Source organism: Ranitomeya variabilis, chromosome 3 (genome assembly GCF_051348905.1).
Source record: "Ranitomeya variabilis isolate aRanVar5 chromosome 3, aRanVar5.hap1, whole genome shotgun sequence".
NCBI lineage: Eukaryota > Metazoa > Chordata > Amphibia > Anura > Dendrobatidae > Ranitomeya > Ranitomeya variabilis.
Genome location: NC_135234.1, coordinates 636959091 through 636971194, shown reverse-complemented (window position 1 = coordinate 636971194; position 12104 = coordinate 636959091). Strand labels below are relative to the sequence as shown.

At 45.4% G+C, this 12104-nt stretch overlaps 1 protein-coding gene across 2 annotated transcripts in view; it reads right to left on the bottom strand.

The window, feature by feature from the left end:
- Positions 1-6938: 6938 nt before the first annotated feature.
- Positions 6939-12104, bottom strand: part of PAN2 (poly(A) specific ribonuclease subunit PAN2) — a 67108-nt gene continuing 61942 nt past the window's right edge. For both annotated transcript variants that reach the window (XM_077297582.1, XM_077297581.1), the window contains exons 25-26: positions 8067-8264; positions 6939-7264 (exon numbers count right to left, since the gene is read on the bottom strand). In XM_077297582.1, the coding sequence (XP_077153697.1) occupies positions 7230-7264; positions 8067-8264 (233 nt within the window). In that variant the 3' untranslated portion in view covers positions 6939-7229. The remainder of the gene's footprint in view (positions 7265-8066; positions 8265-12104) is intronic.

Sequence of the window (12104 nt, the reverse complement as noted above, 5' to 3'; positions counted from 1 at the left end):
GCACCTCCTCAGGGTGGGATTACCGCTTGGAGAACCTTTCTCCCAAATGCAGTATGTTGACCAGACAAAACATCAAGTTTATGTTTACAAAAGGTATTGGCAATAGCCCATGTTGCTGCCTTACAAATCTGCTCCAGAGAGGCGCCTGCCCTCTCGGCCCAAGAAGTAGCGATCCCTCGTGTAGAGTGTGCATGAAGACCCTCCGGAGGTGGGACCCCTTCGGACTGGTAGGCCTCAGAGATCACAGACGTGATCCAACGAGCGATAGAGGCCTTCTTTCTCTTATTCTTTCCCCCCCAAACAGAATGAACAAATTTGGGTCTATCCGCCATGAGCTGGTGGCTGCTAGGTAATCTAAGACTGTCTGTAGTCAAGGGAATGAAGGGCTTTTTCTTTTGCGTTAGCAGGGTTATTACAAAAAGAAGGTAACACAATTTCCTAATTTCTGTGCCTTGCCGATCCTACTTTTGGAATAAATGAGGGATCTAGTTTAAGGATTAAACTGTCCTCTCTAATCTGTAGGTATGGGTCCCTTGTACACAGGGCCTGAGTTTCCCCCACCCTTTTGGCCGTGGTGACTGCCACTAAAAATGCTGTTTTACGTGTGAGGGTTGATATGGGCATATTATCAGCGAAGGCGTATGCGTTTTTACATAGGAATCTGAGGACCAAGTTGAGGTCCCAGGGAGGAGTCAACTGCCTAATGGTGGGGCGCAACCTCTGAGTAGCTCGTATAAATCTGACCACCCACGGGTGAGATGCTAGGGGATAGTCAAAGAAATAGCTAAGTGCCGAGATCTGCACTTTCAAGGTGCTTGGTTTAAGACCCTTGTTGAACCCAGCCTGCAGGAAATTTAGGATTCTAGGTATGTCAGGAGTGTCTGCCGCAACCTCAGACCTGCCACCCTCCAGACAGAAACGCTTCCAAATCTTTAAATAGATTGCCGATGTGACTGGCTTCCTGCTGGATTTAATAGTGGCTATCACTTGGTCTGATAAGCCTCTTGCCTTCAGGATGTCCCCTTCAGGATCCATGCTGAGAGATGGAGTTTCTCTGGATTCGGGTGATAAACTGGACCTTGGTGAATTACATCCTCCCTGAGAGGAAGCTCTATTGGGTTCTCGATCGCCAAGTCCCCTAGCAGAGGGAACCAGCTCCTTCTTGGCCAGTATGGAACAATCAAGATAACCTGAGCTCGATCCTCCTTGATCTTTCGGAGAACAGCTGGGATCAGTGCCAGAGGTGGAAACGCATATAAGAGGGGTTCCGTCCAGTCCCGGCTCAGGCCGTCTACCCCTTCCGGGAGGTCCAGTGGGTTCAGAGAGAAGAATCTTGAGACCTTCGAGTTGGGTTCCGTCCAGTCCCGGCTCAGGCCGTCTACCCCTTCCGGGAGGTCCAGTGGGTTCAGAGAGAAGAATCTTGAGACCTTCGAGTTTCTTCTGTTTGCAAACAGGTCTATACTGGGAGTTCCCCAACGAAGACATAAATCCCGGAAGATAACCTGGTTGAGTTCCCACTCTGTTGCGAATACCCGCCTTCTGCTCAGGTAGTCTGCTATGACGTTTTGAGAGACCTCCAGGTGAATTGCAGAGATAGATAGGACCGAATTTTCCACCCAGCGAAATATTCTTCCTGCTAGATCCTGGAGCAAATGGTGTCTTGAGCCCCCCTGATGTTTCAGGAAAGAGACCGTTGTCACATTGTCGGATAGTATCCTGACATGACAATTCGCAAGAGTATCGATTTCTTCTCAAGGCCTCCCACACCGCATACAGCTCCTTGAAGTTGGAGGAGCTGTGAATGACATCTGCTGGCCACCTTCCTTGTAGGATCTTGCCCTTTAGATGGGCTCCCCAGCCCCAAGCACTGGCATCTGTAGTGACTACCACGTAGGGGGAGGTAGACCATAGTACTCCCACTCTTAGGTTCTCTGGCTGTGTCCACCAGAGGAGAGACCTTCCTACTGGATTTGTTAGCTTCAAAATACTGTCCACTGAATACTGGCGACGATCCCATTTGGAGAGAATTAACCTCTGCAGAGGTCTTGAATGAGACTGTGCCCATCTGACACATGGTATACAGGCAGTCATTAGACCTAGTATTCTCATAGCCATCCTTATTGAGGCTCTGTGCTCCAGTAGGAACCTGATCTGGATCTGGATTGCCTCCAGCTTGTTTTCGGGCAGTAGGGATATCCTGCTTCTGGAGTCTAGACACACTCCCAAGAAGGTCTTCCTGTGTTCCGGAGTCAGGTCGGACTTCTGCCAGTTTATGACCCATCCTAATTGTTCCATTACCGATACAGTCCGTCTCCTGTGGGCTGATAGTGTCTCTGGCGATCTTGCTACAAGGAGAAAGTCGTCGAGATATGGAACTATGATTCCCTGGTTTCTCAGGAAGGCGACGATCTCCGACACCAACTTTGTGAATATACGAGGTGCTGAGGCAAGCCCGAAGGGAAGGCATTGAAACTGGTAGTGACAGGTCCGGGACGGCAGAGCTACAGCAAACTTCAGAAGCCTCTGAGATGAGGTGTGGACGGGGACCTGATAATAGGCATTCTTCAGGTCGAGAGTGCACATCACAGCGTCCTGGTCCATGAGGTGAATGGCTGATTGTATGGACTCCATACGGAACCTTTTGTACCTGACCCAGGCATTTAAAGGTTTGAGATTTATCATCATGCGGGAGTCGCCGGATGGAAGAGTAGTGTCCCTGGCCTACTTCTAGTGGCGGGACCGGAATTATGACTTCTGAAGAGAGCAATTCTTGCAAGTCGGACAGCATGGCAGAGCCCCGCGTGACCACCGTAGGTGCGATGTATCTTTCTGGAGGAGGGGAATAAAGCTGGATACTGTATCCCTCCGCCACCATCCAGAGGACCCACTGATTCTGGGTGATTTGGGCCCAACTCCCTGCAAAGTGGCGGAGCCTTCCCCCGATATATGTGGCGTCATTGTGTTTTGGACTTAGAGGAGGGGCTGAAGAATAAACTCTTGTTCTTATTGCCCTGGCTACGGGAACCCCTATAAGATCCTCTATTGGATTTACCCCCTCTGAAATCATACTGTCTCCTGAAGGGGAATCCTTTCCAAAAGGACTGAGACCTCTTAGGTTTGTCCTCTGGAAACCCCTTTTTATCCGAGGCAGACTCTAGAATAGTATCTAGAGACGGACCAAATACTCTTGACCCTGAAAAGAGGATTGAGCAGAGCTTGGTCTTAAGGTACCGTCACAATCAGCGACGCTGCAGCGAAAGAGACAACGATCCGATCGCTGCAGCGTCGCTGTTTAGGTCGCTGTGGAGATATCAAACATCAGCTCCACAACGATGCAGAAGCGATCCTGTGACGTAGCGGTGACTCACTTATCGTTCTCACAGGTCGTTAGCTCCATGTTTAACATTGCTGACATCGTTGCTTTTGCTGTCAAACACGACGATACACGCCGATCTGACGACCAAATAAAGTTCTGGACTTTAAGCTCCGACCAGCGATATCACAGCGGGATCCAGATCGCTGCTGCGTGTCAAACACAACGAGATCGCTATCCAGGACGCTGCAACGTCACGGATCGTTGTCGTTCTCGTTGTAAAGTTGTTTAGTGTGAAGGTACCTTTAGAGGCATTATCTCCTGACCAGGATCTTAGCCAAACCGCCCTTCTAGCTGCGTTAGATAACGAGCCGCTTCTAGCTGAGAATCTAACCGACTCTGCTGTCATATCGGACAGAAAGGCAGCTCAATATGTCGGACCTCGGGGTTTTATTGGACAGATGCTCTTCCAATTGCCCCATCCATATGTACATAGATCTGGCCACCGAAGTGGCTGCTATGTTAGTCTTAATTAGGGCTGCAGAAGATTCCCAGTCCCTCTTTAGAAGTATGTCAGCCTTTCTGTCCATGGGATCGCGCAAATATGATGAGTCCTCAAAGGGTATGGCTGTCTTTTTGGCAACCTCTGTTTTGGGTATCTCTTCTCATAGCTTGACTTCCTCAGGCTCGAATGGTAAGCGAGCCTTAAAGTCACGAGACAGTACCAGCCGACGTTCAGCCTCCTTCCACTCTTCCAGTATCATAGCTTTAATATGCTCGCTAACAGGAAAGACTGCCTGTCGACGTGACATAAGTCCCCCAAACATCAGGTCCTGTCTGGATTGTGGCTTAGATGTCTCTTCTATCTGCATTGTGCTTCGCACTGCCTGCACGAGTTAATTAGTCTCCTCCGCCTGGAAGAGGTATTTCCTATGGTAGTCCTGGCTCCCTGAGGGGAGCTCCCCCTCTTCTTCTGAGACTGAGTCCTCTGGGTCGGACCTGTCCCCAGAACTAAACTCTGGCTCTTTCAAGTCTCGCTCCCGTCTGGCTCTCTTGCGGCCAGGGATGGGGCTGGACTGCCCTGAAATACTGGACAAGGAAGCTTGAACTTCTTCCCGGATTAGGGACCTCATCTCAGATAAAAGCGAAGATTGTTCGTCCCTCATAACCTTAGATGAGCAAGATGCACACAAGGATTTGCCATGGGATTCCGGGAGCTTCACGTGGCATATAGGGCACCTGCTGGACTTTGCAGAGACCTTGCCGGATTTCTTAGCTGGAGTTCCCTCATCCTTAAATGACATAAGATAGGGAGTAAATAGGATAGGCCTGCTTTGGCGTGCAGTGAGGGAAGTCTGCGCTATGCGCACTTACCCCTTCCTCGCCTGGCATGTCTCCTTCCATCCTTACAGTAGGTAGATTAGTCCCCGTGCTCCGGACCCTTGGATAGGAGCGCCTCTGCTGCTATGCGTTCTGGCGCTGGAGCGCACGCACTTCCCCGCTTTACGACGCCACCGGAAGTGACGTTACCGGATGCCGTGATACCGGAAGTGACGCGGTTCCTTCGTAGTTCCCGGAAGACACCGTGCAGGGCGAGATGCCGCTCTGAATGCCGCAACTCCCTGCCACCTGGAACCGCATCTCCCTCTGGGAGGAGCGGCTGCCACCAGGAGCCTCGTCCCACTCCTGGTCTTTGGAGCAGTGGGACTCCCCACCTGGAGAGTTTCTACCCTGAGCCACTTGACAGTGGGAAGGGTATTGGCAAGCCGCACGATCCACGAGCTCCGGTAAGTCTGCGCAGCTTCTCTCGTGCGTCCCTCCTTGCAGGGACAGGAAAAAACACTGAGGATTGGGGGTGGGACATGACCTTTTAAACTCTCATGTGTGTTTCCTGTCCCAGCAAAGGGGGAGGAGGACATCCTCCAGGGTGCTGTCAGGAGGGACATCCTGGAAAATGAATATTCACTGCTCCTCACTCCTAGTCCTTCCCACCTCTGTGCCAGCATCAATGCACAGAGGTGGGAGGGACTATGGGCGTGGGGGAGCAGAGAATGTTACTTTTCTTTAACAGAAGGAAGTGTTAGCTGCGCCTGCCTCCTGTTCCTATAAGGAACATCCAGACTAAGATGCACCTCCACTTTCCTCCTTGGAGGGGGGAAAAAAAGTCAGAACACGTATCTTTAAAACCACTGATTGAAAAATACGGTCAAACTAAAATGGTCTATGGAGTTGATCAATTGACCACTTACTTTTGAAGATAAATCTCAAATGATGAAGATGGCTCTAAGTAATTTTTATTTTTTGTCATGTGGCGAGTAGGAATGAGAGAACCTGTGGATGTTCAGGTTAGTCTGAACTACAGTTGTAAGTTCAGTTCGGCATGAGAACTTGACCCCGAACCCAATGGCGACCTAAACTTTGGTGCTTTAAAATGCCTGTAAAAAGGCCTTCGTAGGGGCTGCAAAAGAAATTTAAATGGGTTTAAGCTGGACAAATTGCCAAGCAAACAAATGTGGATATGGAAAGGACTTGGATATATATGGATATATATTTTTTTTATTCTCTCTTGAACCAGGAGACAGGTCCAAAAGGATGTAGAATAGGTGGCAGCCAACACTTGATTTTTTTTTTTTCTTTTTGGAGGGGCACTCTGAAAACAGGCAGTGAAATGATCACTGTATATAAGCCATGCAATTCTCGGTTTTGATTTTTTACCCAAAACAAGTGCAGAGGGCGTGGTCGTATTGCTGGTGGTGTAGCTGATGCAGGGAGAGAGGCCGATCTGTGTCCTTTCAGCGCCCAAATTAAACACCTTCCTCTGGCGCATGCAGGAGACAGGACGTTCTGTGTAATTTTGTAGGCCCGAGTAATGTTGGATGAATGTTAAGGCCAGAACAAGTGCAAGGAGGGGGGGGGGGGGTAGGTTTAGATTGGTTGGCCGAGTCCCTTCACTTTGTCTTCTAGTCTGCGAGTGATTTCAGACTGTCTCGGAAGGAGGACCTTAGTTTTACTGACCCAAAATCAACACTCGAGTGGCATAAAGGGGAAACGTGTAAATGTTTTGATGTGGCCTAATCAAAGCCCAGATCTTAATCCAATTGAGGATCTGTGGTCAGACTTGGAAAATTGCTGTTCACCAGAATAGACAAACTTGGAGTGGGAAAAGTTGTGAGGAAAAGGCAAAAAAATAAAAATTAAATATAAGAATTAACCTGGCAAGATGCAGAAACCTCAGTACTTTGTAGAGCCTCCTTTTTGCATCAATTACAGCTGCAAGTCGCTTTAGAGAAGTCTGACTATAGGGGAGGGTGGTTAAGAGTTGGGGACAAAACTGAAAACTTCAGTGTGCACACACTTGTTGGTTGCTTCGCAAAAAGAAAACCCAAATGTTTACAGTTGTAGGCATGTTTGTTCCATGAACTGATGCAAAACCCAAAAACTTAAAATTCCAGGTTGAGAGAGAGAAAAAAAAAAAACCATTGAAAATGCCAAGGGGTGAGGGGTGGTGAATACCTTCGCAAGGCACTCTACATGTACAGCAGATGTTTTGAAGGTGTTAACGTTTTAAGTTCTATATCAAAGTGTAGGTGATATGGAAATTACAAATTATTCTAAAACCCAAGAATGAGTATCTCCAACAGACTTTATTTGAGCAATTTTGCAAAATACATCTTTAAAAAACAGGTAAAGCAATGAGCGGTTCACATTTCAAGAATAGTGACTGACAGACGTTTGAAGCATAATACTTAAGGTGATCAATAAAACAGACACTGGATTCAATTTTTGGTTTTATTAAAAGTGATGTGTTTGCGTTCACAGAACGATATCACAAGTAAAAAAACAAATCAATAAAAATAGTGGAAAATTAATTTCCACTCTTCAAAGTTCATAAAAAAAAATTAAAAAAACAAGGACACTAAAGTCCCACCATAGCAGAATACACTGGCGCATCTGTGGATAAAACAAAATTGGAGATCAGTTAGGCAAATTTCACAAGTAATTTGTAACTCAGACAGTGATAAAGGAAACCTACTCGTGCACAAGTCATATCAATGTGAGAAGCCATCTGCACATACATATTGTACAGACATCTACACATGCATGCTGTAGGAAATTAAAGGTCCCAACATAGGAATTGTTAAAATAAAAAAAAATTACAACGAACTAGCAGAAAAAAAAAAAAAAAAAAAAAAGTCTACCATGGAACAACTCAGTTACTGAAGGGATCGGTACAGTACCAGTCACTATTTAATGCAGAATAGATTAGAAAGGCTATGTAGAGACCTCCAACCATGAAAATAAGATCCAATGAAAAGAATTTGAAGATCTTTGCATTCGATAGCTTGATCGAGAGAAGGAAATAGAAAAACCAAGTAATTACAAGGTAGACACTCATTCATGCAAGTGTTAGAATATTGGAAAAAGGATAGTCAACTGTCCCCAAAAAAAAAACAAAAAAAAAACACGCATTAATTCACTCACAGCCACTAGTAACCACAAAAAAAAGCTAATTACTACAAGTACTTTTAGACATTGCATTATATAAAAAAAAAAGAAAAAAAAAGCAGATCTATACAATTCATGTGTCATCTTTCACACATTAGTTGTCAGTGAGAAGGTGAATAAGACTAGATCAGTGCCAGATATAGAAACGGATGCTGCAGACAGTCAAGTTAGATAAAAAGGGACAGTCACTGAGCGGAGGTGAGATCATCATTTGCATCAGGGTCAAGAAGAGTCACGTCCACTTTACTTTTTGGGCTGCTTTGACTCTCTGGTTCTGGAACCTTCCAGTCCATTTTGCGTCCTTTTTCATACAGGCATTTCAATACTTTGCGGAAATTATCTGGCTCTTTTCCATTACGACTAAGCTCCATGTATTTGCGATAGAGTTGTAAGGCTGTTCGAGCATCTTCTATGCTATCATGTGTCTCACCTTGTATCTTAAGATCTATAAAATTGCAGCAAAAAAAAAAAAAGTCAAGACATTTTCCAGCCTATGTTATATCTAACATTTGGACAGTATGCCTTAATTAGATTAGTTGCCACTGTTAAAGATCTTTATACACGACAACCAAAAAGAATGAACTTGCCTCATTTAACCCCTCCCAATCAGGCGATTATCAGACTTTTTTACCCTCTTCCTATATAGCGTTATGGTGTTCATGGCAAGATAAAATAATTTACTTGAAGTTCTACAAATTGGTATGATTACAGCAATATCAATCTAAAAATCTAGATCTACGAAGGAGTAAAAAAAAAAAACCTTGCATATTAACCAAAAGTCTGACTTAACGAAGGGGACAGGATACTACATAAATGTAAACATCAGGAAGGAGTTTTAAAAGAGCAATAGGAGTTTAGATAAACTGTTAGAGATGATTTTCATGTAATATTTATCAGATGAATGAAAGATCAGTATTTCAGTTCAGGAGAAGAAAGACTTACTGGTGAACTAAAGATTTCCAGTTATTGACATAGATGGAAAAGTCATAGTTACTCACCGATAACGGTGTTTCTCGGAGCCGATGACAGCACTACGGAGAGAGGGGATCCGCCCTTCAGGGACAGGAAACCTGCAGATAAAAGGGTGGTACCTCTCCCTCGCATCAGTTGGTTTACAGAGCATCGGAGGACCTCCAGGTTAGTTACAACAGAGAAAAAAAAATCATAACATTTCTTAAAAAAAGGAACCCCGTGCCTAGACTATTATATAAACTATATAAGTCATATGTAATTAAAGGTGCTCACCGCACTCGTGATGGGAGGGAATAAGCGAGTGCTGTCATGGGCTCCGAGAAACACCGTTATCGGTGAGTAACTATGACTTTCTAGGTCCCCCATGACAGCACTACGGAGAGAATTGCAGAGACTAAGCTTAGGGAGGGACCACCACCTCGAGAACCCTTCTCCCGAAGGTCAAGTCAGACACAGAGGCTAGATTTAATCTAGTGTCTAAAAAAGGTTGACTGATGACCAGGTGGCCGCCTTACAGATTTGTTCTATTGATACCTCTGACCTCTCCGCCCATGAGGTAGCTACTGCTCTTGTGGAATGCGCCCTTATACCATCCGGGATCGCATTCCCCGTGGATGAATATGCCAACGCTATTGCCTCTTTTATCCACCTTGCCAAAGTACCTTTAGATGCCCGGAATCCTTTTCTGGGACCCTGAAAACAGACAAACAAAGCCTTCCTTCCTATACTCCCTGGTGGAATCTAGGTATTGGACTAGACATCTGACATCTAGAGTATGGAAGTTCTGCTCTCTCTCATTTCTGGGGTTTGGGCAAAAGGACGGCAGGGATATTTCTTGTGACCCATGGAATTTTGACGCCACTTTTGGCAAATAGTCAGTCACTCTTAGACCTGACCCGGCCTATCATCCATTATTTTCGTAAAAGGTGGGATAGAGGATAAGGCTTGAATATCGCTTATTCTGCGCGCAGATGTTAAGGCTACCAGAAGAATGGTCTTAAGTGATAGTGTTTTTATGGGAATCGTGTCTATGGGTTCAAATGGAGGACTAGATAACGCTGAGAGGACTAAATTTAAGTCCCATGGGGGGCATCTTTTGGGTAACTACAGGTTTTGCTCTTGTTACCGCTTTAATAAATATTATCCACGGGTTAGCCGAAATATTTTGATTATAGAGTGCTCCCAGGGCTGCTATCTGTACCTTAAGAGTACTAAACGCTAACCCCTGTTCCAGACCTTTTTGTAGGAACTCAAGTATTTTATTAATTGAGGGTCCCTCCTGGATTTTTACTTTGGAGACAGACAAGAATTTTTTCCATGTTTTCCCATATATTTTAGTAGTAACAGGTTTTCTACATTTTAACAATGTTGCAACTAAGTTATCTGAGAAGCCCCTTTCTTTTAATAGTCCCCGTTCAAAAGCCAGGCTGTCAAATGAAAGTTCGACTCGTGTGGGTGGAAGATCGGTCCTTGCTGTAGTAGGTCTGGCAAATTCGGTAGCACCCATGGGTCCGAGACCGATAGCATCCTTAGCCAGGAAAACCATGTCCTCTTTGGCCAAAACGGGGCAATAAGGATCCTTTGTTTTGTCCTGACTTTCCGAATGACTGCCGGAATCAGAATGATTAGCAGGAAAGCGTATGTCAGCTTGTGTGTCCATGGGATCAGAAAGGCATCCAGAGCCTGGGGATTCCCTTCCGGACTCAGTGAGCAAAATTTGCTTACTTTGTTTTTGCAACTGGCGAACAAGTCTATTGTTGGAGTTCCCCACATTCCTGTGATCTGGTTGTAGATAGACTGATTCAGGGACCACTCGCCTTGTTTCAACTGGGTTCGACTCAAGTAATCTGCTTTCTCGTTTTTTGACCCCTGAATATGTAGCGCAGAAAGGGATAGTAGATTTTTTTCCGCAAGGCTGATAATTTTGGCGGAGGAACTCAGTGAGCGAGACCTTGTTCCTCCCTGGTGATTTATATATGCTACTGTCACTATGTTGTCCGAGAAAATTCGGACATGATGTCCCCGAATGTAGGTTAGGAAAGAGAAGAGCACGATGCACCGCCCAAAGTTCTTTTTGGTTTGAGGATGCTGACAGTTCCTGAACCGACCAGTTGCCCTGAGCCACTGTCTTCCATGTGGGCCCCCCACCCCCTGGGACTCACATCGGTTGTTATTACCCGAGATTTTTGGTACCCAAGGAATTCCTTTTGAAATATTCTGGTTCTTTCCCCACCAAAGAAGGGAATGAATAACTGAGGAATTTAGAATGACCCTGCTTTCCAAATTGTTTTTTAATATTAACTGCCATTCTAGTATGTGCCACTAAAGCTCCCTCGTGTGGAATTGTGCGAAAGGTATCGCCGGCAGGCATGAATATAGAGAGCCCAGCAGTGACATTGCCCTCCTTAGAGTCATGGAGGGGTTTTGTAGGGTTTGTGCCATCATGGTTAATATTTTGTCTTTTTGGGGGCCTGGGAGTCTAATATCAGCCCTAGGAACTCCTGTACTTGAGAGGGTTCCAACTTTGATTTTTTTATGTTTAGGAGCCAACCCAAGTTCATTAGAATAGTCATTACTCGGTCTCTGTTGTCTGCAACTTTGAGGCGAGTCGCTCGCAATAAGAAAATCGTCCAAGTAAGGGACTATTATAATGTTTTGTTCCCTTATGTGGGCCATCATTTCTGCTATTTTCGTGAATATTCGCGGAGCAATTGAGATCCCAAACGGGAGGGCCCTGTACTGGAAATTACTTATTTTTCCCCCTCTATGGAGACCGCCATCCTGAGACATTTTTGAGATTGTTCGTGGATGGGCACATGGTAGTATGCGTCGGTTAGGTCTATCACGACCATGTAGCAATTTGGGAAAAGAATTTTTATTGTAGACTTTATTGTTTCCATTTTGAACTTGTGATTTCTTACATAATTGTTTAAGTTTCTTAAGTTTATAATCGTCTGAAAGGACCCGTCGGGTTTCGGTACTAGAAACAGAGGGGAGAAAAAAACCTTCCTCCATTTCTTGAGGGGAGATTTCCTAAATTACGGATTTCTGCAGTAGGGAAATAATTTCTCTGTAATGCCGCTTGTTCTGCTGCCGAAGATCTTGTTTTTGTCACACTGTAATTTCAGGGGGGGGGGGGGGGCGGGGCGAAAGAAAATCTATTTTTAGACCAGATTCTATGAGTTTTAAAATCCAGGTGTTATTGGATATTTTCTTCCAGGCACGAACAAATGAGGCGAGTCTTCCCCCACCGTAGGAAAAATGTCATTTGGAGGGCTTTTAGTCACGGGAGGTGTTGCCGAAAAGGTAACCT